The 15,778-nt window shown below is 37.1% G+C and overlaps 1 protein-coding gene across 1 annotated transcript in view; it reads right to left on the minus strand.

The window, feature by feature from the left end:
• Positions 1-6,378: 6,378 nt before the first annotated feature.
• Positions 6,379-15,778, minus strand: part of TMA16 (translation machinery associated 16 homolog) — a 35,437-nt gene continuing 26,037 nt past the window's right edge. Inside the window, exons 4-7 of the mRNA XM_080797333.1 lie at positions 14,653-14,737; positions 13,310-13,458; positions 8,453-8,495; positions 6,379-7,547 (exon numbers count right to left, since the gene is read on the minus strand). Of these exons, the coding sequence (XP_080653459.1) occupies positions 7,367-7,547; positions 8,453-8,495; positions 13,310-13,458; positions 14,653-14,737 (458 nt within the window). The 3' untranslated portion in view covers positions 6,379-7,366. The remainder of the gene's footprint in view (positions 7,548-8,452; positions 8,496-13,309; positions 13,459-14,652; positions 14,738-15,778) is intronic.

The following is a 15,778-nucleotide window of genomic DNA, read 5'->3' on the forward strand; positions in this document are numbered from 1 at the left end:
AATAACCTGGTTGGTTAGAGAGCTGAACTTACCATTTCTCTAGAGGGTGAAAAAATGAAACTATAGAAAGATATAATGATCTACCTGTGGCAAAGTTCTGAAATTAACTTGTTTGCTACTATGAAGCACATAAGGAAGCAAAAAATATTTTTGTTAAGTCAAATGTGGAGTTTTTGGTTTTTTTTTTTAATCCACATGTGGTATCAACTTGACAGATGAGTAGTTTTGGCTAAGCATTTAGACTATTTTAAAAAGCTGACAGTATTTCCCATGCTCAGCTGGGAAGTAAAGATATTCAACAGATTCTGTGAAAAGTAATAAATTGAGTTGTTTAGCTTTGGCAGTTCAGTTGATTATTGTGTTCTTTGCATATTCATGTAAAACTGAAGCGTGAATGATATTGTAGTGAGCTAGATTAATGATTATAGAGTTTGTGACCCGTCAAAGAAAGATGTCTCACATTTAAAAAGGTGACTTATTTTTGTTAGCTGTTGTATTTATTATTGTGAAAAGGCAGTCATGATGGCCATAAGAACCAAAGCATGGGTATTGCATCACACAAACCCAGGTATCACATTGATGCACTTTGTAATTATCAGTGTGCTTGTTCCTCACGGATTATCATAGAAAAAAGGAGAAGGAAATAACCTTTCAATGAGGAGAAAGATATGAATATTAGTAGTGGCTGACACTGAGTCCAAATAGTCCCAATTCCTAGAAATAAAGAAAAGGTAAACAATGTCAACTTTGTGTGTGTGTGTGTGTATGTGTGTGTGTGATTTTATGTGTGTATATGAGAAAAACATTAAGGGTTTTGGCCAGTCAGGAAACAAAAGGTTTAAAACTCATCTTTCTTAAAACTTGTTGTGGAGGGTATGGACTAAACGCACATGGAAAACAAAGTTGAAGTAACTAAAGAGAATCATCATAATTTCTGCACAAATAAGGACATCTTGTAATAATAAGATATCTATGAACCTTAAACAAACTAAACTTTGTATTAACTTCCTCTTATATTTCCATTTTAAAAGTTTAAGATAAATACTCATGAATAACTAAACTTTGGGTTATTTAACAATGGCCACCTCACCCAATAGATTAACCTTGATACGATTTTTGTTTATTTTCCTAAGCTTTTACTAATCCCATGTTTCCCAGAGCTTAGCAACAGAAGTGTGTTGTTCACAGATATTCGGGGATGGGGGGAAGGGGGGTAATCTGTCACCAGCAAACAATGAAATCTTGATTTCTCTTGTTGCTCTGGAAGGAAAAAGATTATTGACCTTAATTACCACCAAAAATACTGTTTAAATTCTATACAGACCTAAGCAAGATAGGTGCATAGCTCATTTCTCAGTGGAAGATGATTGGCTAAAGAAGGCTTGTTTATTAACGGCTACACTAACACTAAGAAAACATTTCTAGAATGAAAAGTAAAGATAAGCATTACTGTCTTAACCCTAAAATATGACATGGTATTTTAATACCTTACCTAAGTTCTCAATATTAACATGTACAGGCTCTGATATTCTTGTAATGACAAAATAACATAGCTCCCTAAGAGGTTAAAAGTCAGCTTTTTATTCTGCTATTCTTCTGAACTTTATAAACCCTGAACTCCTGAATTTAAATCTTTTAACAAGTTTTCCTGCAATAGTTGTTTATGGTTCAAACCATCGGGAATAACGATGTGCATTTAAAACCCAATATTGATTTCCTTTTCTATTCTGTGTGGCAACTGTCCTTTCAATGAAAGGACTTGGCTTTGTGACAATACTTTGTGGACTGGACATACCCTTCAAAAACTACACTCTAGAAGGACATTTTTTTTTTTTTTGAAGCATGTTTACCTGCTCACGTAAGAAGTAAAATGGAAGTGAATCCAAGGACTGAAATCAAAGAATGAACAACGCAATTCTGTTAAAAACCCTGGCTTTTTATAGTTATGCATCTGATAGTATCAATACCATAAACCACAGACATTTATGCTGTTAATTTTTAAAAGAACTCTCACTTTTATTGTATCAAAGATCGAATTGTAAAGAAGTGAAATCCCAGTATTTTTTTTAAATGAAGTCCAAAAAGACAATTAAGCTTAAGAACAAACATAAGCAAAACAAAAATGAAAAAAAAAATCAAAGCAAAAATGATCCAATATACCTGGGATACTGCAATGGAGAAACTGAAGATAGGTATAAACTGAAGGAGTCTTTCAAAATGCCCCAGGATTAAATCTCACTCTGAACTGTTATTATATGATTACTGTCCCAGACAGCCGCATTTATCTTGTTTTGCAAAAAGTCCTTAGGTACCCCTAAAACATGTTTGGCTGGAAAATTAGCTCATTAGAGCAATGACATCATTAAGATACTCTCATTGTCAAGGGGGTGTGGCAGGAAAGATTACTGCAGTCACCTGGCAGTTTACCTTTCCTTACCTTGGCAATCAATATTTTGGAACAAAGTAGAGCTCTTTACACTTATTATCATTATTGTACTTGTTATGTAATAATTGTATAGGACTTTAATTAAGAAAGATGAAAAACCTTTTTTCTTTCCTTAAGTCAGCCCAAAGGTGCTATTTTACATATCAATACAGCTCAAAGGAAGTACTGTTATTTTGGGCTGCAGTGTTTCCTCCAAATCTGAAGAAAGCCCATTTTGAAATTGGAAATTGCATTAAAACAAACAAGGAAAAATTATTTTAACTGTGTGCAATTTTTGAGATTGAGCATTTGTACTTTTTTGGTTTTACCTAATTCTCTTGCATTAACAATTTACTGTTTTGTGAATAATGTGTACTAAGACAAATTAAGGAAAATAATTATCTGTGAAAGACTTTGTATATTAAACAAGTGACCTAAACTTTTGTTGTGGTTTCTATACTCTTTGCCTAATTTACCAGCATTTCTGCAGATATGTATGTGCAACATTCAAAAAAGCTTGGGTTCTTAAGATTTTATAATAGTCTGTGTTTTCAAGCAGGGTGGGAACATATTAATATTACATTAAAGCCAACATAGGCTGACCAACCCTGATATAGAAAGGAATAAAGAGGTTCATTAAGAAGGAAATAGTTTAACTCAGGGAAAGGATAATGCAGGCAGAGGCAACAGTAACCAAAGTCTTTTTAGTGCCAAGTGGCGAGATTCAGCTACTAAAGAAACAGCAAGCCCTTGTTAGAATCTGAGTTTATTACTTACAGAGAGAGCAAAAGAAAGGCAAACTGCTATAAGTCTTGTCCCAAGGGAAGCCACAAAAAGAAGGCAGGATAGATAAAAGATACCATAATGCGACATAAGGAGTGGGGCACCCTGGTGCTGAGCTGATTCCCTATTGCAGCTAAGCAACTCTGGCCTGCAGCCACTCCCTAAAGGGACTCACAGGGGAAAGTCCCATAATTCATCAAAATCCAGAGGCAATGGCAAGCTGTCTCACATCCTCCTTGAAAGATAGGGAGGCAAACATGAAGCGGCCCATGGAAGCTCCTGCATGCCCCATACCCTTGAGTTCCAGGAATATCACAGGGCACTCCTTCTAAAGCTCAGGTCGGCCGGAACCACACCTGGCCAAAGTGGATAAAAAACAAGGTCATCAGGTGTCAGCAGAGCTGTTCCACCGTAGAAACCAGCTTGGCAATTCTAGGAATGGACAAAGGTCTGTGATCTGAAGTGCAGTACACGGGCAAGTGGAAACCAGTTGAGGTTGGAGAAGCAGTCAGGAATCAAATCATTTCAGGTTTCTTTGCCATGGTAGGGAACGTGTATTTTATTTGAAGTGTGACAGATATCAAGGTAAGTTAGGCAATTTTAACAAATCTGCCCCTCTGCATGGGGGAATGTCAATGCCCCAACGCTTGTAGGGGCAGGGCGTGGAATCTCTTTACCTTCTCAATTTTGAAGTGAACTTAAACCTGCACTAATTAAAACCTCACAAAAAGGGTGGTTAGAAACAAAGTTATACCCATCAAATAAACACACCATGAAGAAAGTGACAGAATGATACTATAACAGTATGAACAAAGGAGTAGCATATTTTAATGTACATTTCCAGAAATTCACAAGCAGCTCTGGAGAATGGATTAAAAGGTGCAAGGACGGTGGCATGACAGTGAGGAAGCAAATGCACACAGCACAGGCCAAGACAGGGAGGTGGCCTGACATGGGCTGATTTGATTCTCTTTTTGGAAACAGAACCAGAAATATTAACTAAATTAGATTGAGGAGGGTGTGGAAAAAAGAAAGAGAAGAATTAAAGATGATTTACAGGCAGTTTTCTGGCTTGAGAAATTAGGTGAAAAAGTTGGGAGAGATTCAAGGTTCCTGAGGAGACAGTAGGGAGTAAGATCCAAAACCCAAGTAGGAGTATTTGCCTTTGAAAGGAGAAAAGTTGCTACACCCATGAAATCGAAAGAAAAGAAAATGATAGTTTGTATCTTCTCAGTGATGTTTATAAAGAGCTGAATGTTGAAGAGGTAAATATTAAAGTTGAGCTACAACATATGGAAAAAGGTAGTGAAAGAATTATCTTAAAGTTGTAAAGGGAACTTATTACAGAAACAGTAAAACCTGTCTGATGTTCTCCAGCAATACTGAGCTGCTTGGGAACAGGTATGAAGAAGACAGATAACTGAGTCCTACTCAGTTTGAGTTTTGAAAGAGGAATACTATGTAGCCTGGGGCAGGGGGTTTCAGGGCGGATGCAGGGAGGCAACTATTAAATCGGAACCTCAACAAGACAAGCTGAAAACAGGAGATCGGTGGTGCACAATGAAAGAATGAGGTCAAAGTGTGGAACTTCAGCAATGGACGGTGATGGGAGATAGTGAACCCAGAACCGAAGGGCCCATCAAGTTTATAGGAGTTTCAGGAGCTGTTACGGATCTGGGTGTGACCACAGATAGGCCTCTGATGTGACAGAGAAAAAGACCGGGAAAGGTAAAGCTCACAGTGTTAGATTTGTTATCCACAAGGCTTCTGGAATCAGTAACACGACTGAAATAGGAGAGAAGAAAACTAAGCCAAGAGCTAAAGTCAAGGAATGGGCAGAAGGTTCCTCTGGGATGTAAGATAATAAGGAAAGGGAGACAATGATAGAACTTAAAAGAACTGAGAAAGGGTAGTGAAAGAGGACACCTTTCTATCTCCCGTTCTGGTAGGTGGTGCAAGGAATACAGGAGTAGAAAAAGCTTCTATTTACGGTGAACAGAGTCCTAAAGAGATGCCTATGGCAGTGAGGCAAAGAAGTGACTAAGATACTAGGAAAGAGACCATCAACCTCAGAGTTACCTGCTCTGAGCTTAGAAATGTACCATTAGCCCACATGCATGGAAGTTCGGCTTGTTGGCAAACTATGGCAAGCAGGCCAAGTCCAGCCTGTGACCTACTCTGTGTATGGCCATGAAATAATAACGATTTTTAGATCTGTAATGGGTGGTAAAACACACACAAATACACAACAGAAATTTCATCTGGGCTGCGATGACTAGAATATTTACGATCTTGGCTCTTTACAAAAAAAACTTTACCAGCACCCAATTTGCACAGAACTACCAACAAAGTGAGCTGCTTTGACTCTGTTCCATGGCCATGGCCTATAGAAGCTATCTTATAAAAACATACTACTAACCGGAAAACAATCTATATAAGGCAGCAAAAGCTATCACTGCAGAAAAAACATGTTCTACAGAAAATGATTAAGGATACCACTTAAAAGCATTATCCTCGTAGGCTACTCTGGTCCAGCCAGGAGTAATATGACTGTTACTGCCACATTATTATTATATAAAATGATATGTAATAAAATATGATTATGAACTACATTATCGTAAATGGTAAAGTCAAGTCATTCATTCAACAAGTACCTACCTATTCTGGTTCCAAGTGGTGTGTTTGTCTTTTTTGCTTTATGGTATAGGGAAAACCAGGGACAAATGTCTGAGGGGGAGGATGATCTGCCATATTCATAAGTTATTTTCCTAACAGTATGCCTTTTTAAATATCAGACAGGATAAAACAGTTTCTATTCTCCTTACTGTAATTTAAAATTCAGTTTTTATAGCCATTTTGAAACAAAAAAGGACACATTCCACTGACGAAAGAGACAGAAACTTCTGTAACCATAAAACCATACTTTTATGGAGAGTACTAAAGAAAAGTAAATCAGCATCAGTTAAAACACCGAAAATGAAATAATCAGAACTTTAAGAAGTAAAATTACAAAAATAAATTTTATCTTTAATTTTCAACAATAAAAAACTATTAACATTTTAAATAAATTATTAATAAGGCTTAGTTGATATCTAGTTAACTTCTTTCAGCATTAATGTATATTTATTTATTTATTAATGTATATTTATTTATTTATTATTTATTTTCTTGAAAATATGCAAATGTATCCTTTAGAAAACAGCCTCAAAGATGATTGCATTTAACAAGTTCTATGAAGAACACTCTAACACATCCATGTCTTTCATGATACTTTAAATACCAAATTATGTCATTTAGCCTATCTCTTAGAAGAATAAGTAACACAAATAAATAACACAATTGCAATAAATGATTTTCTAATCATTTCTAATCATTAGTTGTTTCCACAATTAAAATCTATCATCTTTCATGAGAAAACAGAGTAATATAGTTAACCTGAAATTATTTATCCCCTTTATTAAAGATAACAGGTTAAGTGTGGGAGGCCAACATCATGAAAATAGTCACCATTTTTTTTTACTTTATCATTTAACACTGGCTTAAAGATAATAAAAATAATCTATCATTTTCCTTGTATATTTCCTAAATATACAATATGTATATTGTATATAAGGAAATACAAGGAAATATGTATCACATTTCCTTGTCTATTTCCCAAAAATACAACCTAACATTTTCTTTATTTTACTAGGAAAGAAAATTGGTGTGATGTTCAAGAGGAAGATTAGTGAAACACTGATTACTGAAAGCCAATTTTGCTACCATCATTGCTCAAGAAGTATCCATAGGACCCTTTAAGCAAACATGCTGCTGTAGAAGCCCCAGAATGTGAGATCAGGGGACCCAAGGTAAACATGAGGGAAAAGATGAAAACATTTTTGTCATTATTCATATCACTCCCCCTGCCCATGAAATTTGATTAAATGGATCTTAGATTGTGCTTTTATCTCACTGTATCTATTCTAGCAACTTAATGTAAATGAAAAGCAACATTCATTTCTAACATAATCATAACACTGTTTTTGAAACTGCAAATGGGATTCTCATCATGAAAGAAGCCACATAGCGAATTCTTGTATCTACAGTTATTTAACATAATCAGGTCAAATATAACTCGAGGCTCTCAGATTATTTACTTTTACTTCAAACAAAGGACAATTAGGCCACTGCTGTCATCTCCTCATCTGAATCACTTGATTCATCTTTCAGTTCCAGTTCCCCTAAATCTGTATCTACAGCTGTAACAGTTTTCTTCTTGCACTTCTTGGGGACCGCATCATTAGCACAAATTTTTCTCATTTTAATGTTTGGCAATTTCTTCAGATCGAAATCCCATTCCCTAAATAAATAAAAGAGACAGTATTTAGAGAGGGTGGCTGGGGTGCAAGATGGTGGAGCAGACAATGTTTAAAACTCTGAAAGCAGCAGAACAAAGCTTATAAATTCATTACAGATTCAAATGCCCTACAAATAAACAATATATGCTTTAGGAAAAAAAAGTACCAAGAAGTGAGGCTTGCTTTGTCCACACATATTCCATCTTCTCATTAACCTACAATAGCAATAACTGCACAGAGATTCCCACATATCCCAAACTTCCAACGCAATACAGGAGTATTAGGCAGAATTGACAAGGAGGCTCTATGCCATTTTTCATTCTCCCCAACCTGAACACTCCAGCGGGCCATACAGTATCAAGAACCTCAAAAGCAGTAACTGTATCATACCCACAAATCTCCAAAGTGCAGTTGCAAATTATTTTTCTTTTCAAAGTTTCAGTAACCAAAAACATGTTATTGTTACAAAAGAAATCATCTTTCCACCTCTGAACTAACTAGTTCTTGACAACTTAACCTTTTCTCTGGTTATCACTTCCCAGGAACCATCTTTTCTAAAAGAGGGTGCTACGAACAGTCTAGGGATAGAACTCTGAGCCACTGAGCCTGTTGCTGTTAGTTTATCTTTTTAAAAAATACAAACTGGGGAGGAAGAGTGAGACCAAGTTCTTTTAAGTATTATATTAAGGTATTTAAAAGCACCATGTCACTATCATTTTAGTGTACATCAGGTGTTTCAAATAAACACAAATTAGGAAAAGTATTACTTTGATAAAAGAGAAATTCAGGTTAAAATAAACCACTGATTTTTTTTTAGCTCTAACGTCTAAGTTCAAAAGGGAAGAAAATTTATGTCTCATGTATTTCACATGCAGCCTCAAGGAATTATAGAGAGAAACAGACTTACCTAAAAGTTCTCAGATTACCAGCATTTATAATGTCTGGAATCTCTGGGGAAGAAAATAATTCATATCCATTAAGCAGTGTTCTTTAAATCACAACATTTTATAGTTTCCTAGTTTATTATCTCAGATACAATGAGTAAGTGACAGAGAGCAAGAAAATCCAAAGCCAAAACAAAATCTCGATGCACAGCTATAATGCTATATGAAAAGTAAGTTTTACAAGTATAAAGGGCTTAGTTTAAGAGGTGATTTAAGAGAAATGCTATTAAATAATAAATTCTAGCACAGAATCGGTAAAATAAAATAAACGTATTACTGAGATAAACCCTGTCCTTTTAATCTATGAAAGGCACCTGGCAATGTCTAATGATCAATCCCATAAAATAATATGCTAGATTTTTAAATATATTTTCTTGGTGGAAAGTAAATTTTTTTTTTAAAGATTTTATTTATTTGAGAGAGAGAGAGAGTGAGTGAGAGAGAACATGAGAGGGGAGAAGATCAGAGGGAGAAGCAGACTCCCCAAGGAGCTGGGAGCCCGTTGTGGGACTTGATCCCGGGACTCCAGGATCATGACCCAAGCCGAAGGCAGTCGCTTAATCAACTGAGCCACCCAGGCACCAGAAAAGTATAATTTTTTTTTCAAGCATATACTTCACTTTGGCAAGGTAGAGTTTATCTGAGAAGTATTCTTTACTATTTTTTAAAATCACATTTTTCAAAACGTGAAAAAAAATTTAAACGAACTATAATCAGTAGATGCTCAAAGCAACTCAATAAAACTTAAACCATCTTTAATAATAATAAAAAAAAAAACTAGGTATTTAACGGTTCCTCACCATCATTATGAAGTTTACCATAAAACAACATTCATGATCATAGTTATCAGTAAAACACAAAAGGCATGTATAAAAAACTGGAACATTGCTGCAAAAAATATGGCCAATGCAGTAAAAGAGTAATTAAAATCCAGAATTGTAACTGTCCCTCAGAACAACGTACTGCTTAAAATATAACCTATGAGAAATTATACTAGTTACCAAGCATGCTTAGATATAACCTTAAGAAAAACATGTACTGGCAACAGGCCTCTGGAGGAGAGGACGATAGACGTCCTTGAGGCCGAGCAGCTGGGGATGCCCAGCTTGCTCAGGGCACAATGCCGCCTGCTTCATTTTTCCGTTATTCCCCCTTGTCTAGAAAGCAGCAGCAGTCAGTCAGATAATCCTTTAGTTTGGGCTTGCTCACTGTAAGTCATGTACTACATGACCAGACATATTTTGCCTTTCTTCTTACATATCTACAAGACTCCTTGTCAATGTGTAATCTACTCTGGCTTCTTTGTTGGTTGTTACTGACTTTCTAATAAATATGAGACTGAGGAGTTGTTTGGGGCGACAGTCTTTTCTACTGTCACCCCCTGCTCCCATTCTCTTGCAGCTGACTTGTTTGTGCCTCATTCTTCTCTCGTGTGCCATCAGGAGGCAGCACAGAATCAATGAATGAAAAAGATAAAATAAAAAGGCTTGACACAGCTATATGCTGATTATGTCAACAGTTTCAGAAAATATGAGTATGAGGGGGTCCAGTGTTTAAAAGGTGTAAATTAAATACCATTTTTTAAAAAAGAAATCCTAATAAAATGAGTCAGAAGTAGTTATACCACAATGGGGTGAGGAAGGGGAGGTGTCAGAATCCAGTTTTCTCCAATCCTGCAGAATTCAGTAACAATTTGCCTATGTTAATAGGCCTATGTTAATTGTCAGAGATCATAACCCTTTCACCAGACACACTCCCTGACTCTGAAAGAAACACTGTGACACAGCTGAAGAACACTGGATTGGAGTTTCTGTGCTGGCTAGCTCAATCACCAGTAAGTACCTGCTCGACCTTGGCCATGTTCTGTTAATTCATCTGCCTGCCACATAGTGAACAGACTCTAGGAGGAAAGAGCAGTTAGCACAGAGACCAAGTGGGAGGCTGTTACAATGTACAGATCAAACAATGGGGGCTTGGACTAGGGAGGTGGTAGTAGTAGCAGTTTAAGTTATCAGATGCAAAATACATTTTACTGACGAGCTGGATGGAGTGTGAAAGTGACTACAAGTTTCCAGCCTAAGAAACAGGGCAGATGGTGACGCTGCTGTATGACATACAGATCGTGAGGGAACAAGTTTTAGGAGAAAAGCTGGACTTTGCTTTGGGAAATGTCAGGTCTGAGATGCCTAGAAGACATTCAAGTAGAGATTTTGAGAAACCCCAGTTTGATAATGTAAGTCTGGATTTCTAGAGATACATTAGGGTCGACAGATACAAACTTCAAAGTTCTCACCATTTAAATGGTATTTAAAACCACAGACTGAGTGAAATGGACTAGGAATTGGTACACGTGGAAAATAAGAAGTAGTCCAAGGATGGGGACTTTGGCCAATACTTAGTTTGTGAAGATGAGGAGTCAACTAAAGAAACTGAACTAGGAAGAAAACTAGGGAAGGGCTGGGTATTCTTTACCAAATGAAAAGTGTGATAAGAAAATGAAGTCATCAGCATGCCTGGGTGACTCAGCGGGTTAAAGCCTATGCCTTCGGCTCAGGTCATGATCCCAGGGTCCTGGAATCAAGCCCCGCATCGGGTTCTCTGCTCAGCAGGAAGCCTGCTTCCCCCCGTCTCTCTGCCTGCCTCTCTGCCTACTTGTGATCTGTCAAATAAATAAATAAAATCTTTAAATTAAAAGAAAAGAAAAGAAAATGAAGTCATCATCTGTATCAAATGCCACAGAAAAGCTGACCGAGAATCAATGTCCAGTATAGCCAACTGTTCACCTTAGCAACTTAGAGGTCATCAGTGACCACTACTTGTTGGGTGATGGAGACAACAGCTAATTAAAGTGGGTTCCAGAGAAAACACAAACAGGAGGAGATGGGAGAGTTATGAACATAAACAAATTTTACGTTCTTACAAGGTAACTACCCAGTGAAAGGGACACAGACAGTAGTGCTTGAAGCTCTCCCCAAATTTCCTGTATTAGGTTGTGTCAGGCACTTTGATAAATGAAACCTCATGTAACTTTTAAACAACTGGGGATGTAGGTATACTATTTATTTATTTGTTTCAATTTTTAAATTGAAGAAAACAAAACCTGGTGGAGCGGGGAGGGTTAAATAACTTGTCCTGTTATACAGTAAGCTCTAAGGGTTTAAATCACATCTACCTAATACTACAGCTCTTTTCCGTTATTTTTTTCAGTAAAGAAGTTCACTTCTTAGAAATGATGAAGAGAAACTGCCAACTACTTCAGGGTTTCTAGTGTTACTACTATAGTGTAAGTGGCTGACACCAAGCTTCTGATGGTCTAGACATCCATATCAAAGACACCCTTCTCAAATAAAAATATTGCCAGCTATATAACACACTACCAGCAAAACTAGATAAGAAACCAGGCCACGTTGGCCCATTAAAGTCCCCTTTTAGAAAGTCCTAGTAACCTAGTAAATCACCACTCAAGTGACCCCACTTTTCCCTTCTCATGCTCTCCCAGTTATGTTTTTAATTCACCAATAAAGAATGAACCTGTGAAACCCTAGGCACCTTACCTTCACACCCTGATAAAGGTAGAGCCCCAGATCCACATACACTCTTCCTCTCCACTCTCAACTTCCCTGTGTGGCCCCAGGCGTGCTATGGACCCTCCAGGCCTTTTGAGTAAAGAACCTTGGGTTTTGTTTTTGTTTTTGTTTTCTTTAAATTCCCCTGATGGTTGTTATTAGGCACATCCTGCAATCATAACCACCACAAGCACTGCGCCAGCCAGAAAAGTGGCTCTGGTTGGGGAAATACCTATGGGGGCTCAACACAAGTATTAATGGCCCAAGTGAATGCCTCAGGCATTTCTAGCTGACAGAATTGCTATCAATAGGCTGGGACCAACACAACAGTTACTTACAGGATATTTCCTCTAGGGTCCTATACTTCAGTGTTGTTAATATCAGAATTTAAAAACCTAATTTGCTACTAAATATTTCATTTGTACTGTACTTATCAAGAAAATCCACATACTATAAGTGCTGTAACATGGACCTGAAATGGAATGTGAATGAAGTAATGTTCAGGGCCATGGCAAACTTGAGAATATATGATGAAGTCTAAAAGGGAAAGCTGTTACTCTACTGAAGCACATTATGTTACCAGACCATTTGATTTTTTTTAAAAGCCAGAAATCTACATGTTCCATGTGAAATTGCTAGATTTTCCTAGACTGACAATTAACAAGCCAATCAAATACCATTTGTAGGCCATGTTGCCTCTGGGTCCTCACCTGTTTGTGGTTTTGCAAGCCTTAACTACCCTCACTAAGTGCTTTTTCTAAAGATAATGTTGGTAAACTAACAACCTACTTGTCTTTAAGAATGGTAAGAAATGCTTCAATGCTAAGAATCAATGTTCGATTTCTAGTTCTTCAAGAATGACTACAAGGATAGCTTGGTCCTTCAAAAATCAGAAAGATAAGAAGGGCACAGCACCTACTCTAAAGAAACATAGCTGTAGTTAGAGATGGGCAAGTGGTAACTCCACAATAAAGCAAATCAGGAATGTGCCAGAGGGAGATGAAAATTTTATTGTCAAGGTAAAAAGATATGACGTCATTATCACAAGTGACAGTTCTGAGAATGTAAGAAAAAAAGAAATTAATAAATTTGACATACTCACAAAAGAAAGGAAATCAAAAAGAAATTCAATCTAAACAAAAAGAAATTCTATCTAAATAAATAGTATAAATAAAATTAAACCTTTGAAAAGAATTACAAATCTGATATGGCTATGAATTTAGAAAGAAAAAAAGAAAATCACAGAGAACACACCAAGGCCATATCCTTCATACTGTTGTCGCTCACGCTCCATTGTCTGCTTGATGACTGTCTCCCGGGAATAGTGCCGCCTTCCCTGCCTGTCTTTGATGCTGTTATGTAATTCAATCTGTTCTAGTTCACTGCTGAATCGATTTAAATACCTGAGAAATAAGAATGCAATTTGAGTTACAGGTCTATACATTTGGCTTATATTACTTCATTCAAAACAAACCCCAGCCTTCACCTATCCTTGAAATTTTTGTATACTTCTAAGTTCTTCATGTCCTCAGACTTCAGACTGTCCCTGGATAACCTGTGTCCAAAATTTCAGCAACCAGATCACTGCCTGCTATTCAGTATCTCCTGAATTCCAGATCCTCATATTCAACCACCTCCATTTGGATGTCTCCATTTGGATGTCCATTTGGAAATCTCCATTTGGAAATCTCCATTTGGATGTCCCATGGAAGCTTAACTCCTCAAAAGTGAACTTGTGCCCACCACTGTCCCCAACCACCCTCCCACCAAACCTGTTCCATCTCTTTGGCTCTCTACCTCAGGAAATAGTACAACCATCATTTGCCCAAGTGAACAACGTTCATGTCCTCCTTGATTCCACTTTCTCCCTTTTATGCCATACCTAAGTTTTCACTAATGATTTAGACTTTCTACCTTCTTAATATTTCTGGAATCTTCATTTCTTTTTACCATACTGCTAAAAAAACATGCATATGCCAGCATCATCTCTTGCCCAGATTGCTCCATCAGCCTTTCAACAGTGTCCTGGTCAAAGCCATGTACCTCAGGCCATCACCATTCTCGCTACTGTGACATTTCTAAGGTTTAAATATGATCATCTCAGGTACCTACTATAAAAAGCCTATGGCTCCCAATGTCCTTTGAAAAGGTCCAAACTCTTACAGTGATACTTGAGGTCCTTTGTGAACTGTACTTGTCACAATGCCCTCCTTGAACCTATTATTTTGATGATATTTAATGTCTGGCAGATCACTAAATATGTCACTCTTAACTCTGAAGCTGTTCTCTCTGCCTAAAGGCTCTTCAAGAACTAACTTACCTCAGTCTGCTAACCTTTACACTTCAGAAGTCATTTTAGATAATATTTCCATAAGAAGCCTTTCCTGATCCTAAGAAACTGGGTTAAGTAACACTCTGAGGCTCAGAAATATTATAAACGTACTAGAGTGGCAAAACCAAGATGTGAATCTAAAGCCTTTTTGATAACAAAGCCCATTTACTCCTCTATAAACCCAGAACAGCAATCTGTCGCTTGAAGAACCAGGTTGGAGAATTCCCTTTTCTGACCCTTTGTTCATAATGAGCCCAGTGTTTACCTTTCAATTAATTCACAAGCATCTTTCTTTGAATATCCTACTTTTTGGGGATCAAGATGACTTTGAAACCACTGCAGTTTTTCACCTATAATACCAAGTACAAAGATAGGTTAACACCATAAATCATCATTTAATCAATGAGTATTCATTGTACTTTACAACATCAATGTGTTTAAAATAATATCAAAATTTATGTCAATGTTAAATATAAAGGCTTGCGTGGGCTCAAAGCTAATTAAACCACTGTCAGAAAGCAAATTGTCACATTTTAATTTGGGAGACAGAGGTGGGAGAGAAGCCTTTCAGTATATATTTGTTATCCAATAAGGATGTGCAGAAAGAAAGAAAGAAAGAAAGAAAGGAAGGAAGAAAGAAAACTTAACAGAACATGAAGTTCTAAGTATTTAAAAAGCAGGCTATATATTAAGAGCTTTATAATCCTACGAGGATTATAACATTATTATTCCTATTCACACACAAGAAAGGTTAAGTGGCCTGTCCAGAGCTTCAAATTAGTAAATATATTAACGATGCAAGATCTGTCAGATACTGTGCAAAGAGTAAATCTGACCATCAGGGTCACTTTCAGTTAGATTTCTCAAATATTACAGATCAAGAAATGGCCCTACCTTAGATATGGATGACCTACTTAGAAATACTATTCTATTATCTGCGAAAGCATAAGAGATCAGTGCTCAAGAAAAGCCGAAGACTAAACAAAACAAAACAAAACAAAACAAAAAACAAAGCCTAAGAGTCACTATTTTTTTTTTTTAAAGAGATTTTATTTATTTATTTGAGAGCGAGCGAGCAAGAGAGAACGCACCCAGGGAGAGGGAGAAACAGACTTCCCCTTCCCGCTGAGCAGAAAGCCTGACATGGAGCTCGATCCCAGGACCCTGAGATCAGGACCTGAGCTGAAGGCAGATGCTTAATGGACTGAGCCACCCAGGCGCCCCCTAAGAGTACCTATTTTGAAGTCAGGCTTGCAAGTAAGAATTTACTAACAATCTTGTCCCTCCCACCCCCCAAAACTGAGATACAGACTGAGGTACAGACACTGAGATACAGACACTGAGATACAGACTGAGGATGCATGTATCCGCATCACTAAATTTCTGTTTCC

The sequence above is a fragment of the Martes martes genome (assembly GCF_963455335.1).
Source record: "Martes martes genome assembly, chromosome: 2".
In the NCBI taxonomy this organism is placed as follows: domain Eukaryota; kingdom Metazoa; phylum Chordata; class Mammalia; order Carnivora; family Mustelidae; genus Martes; species Martes martes.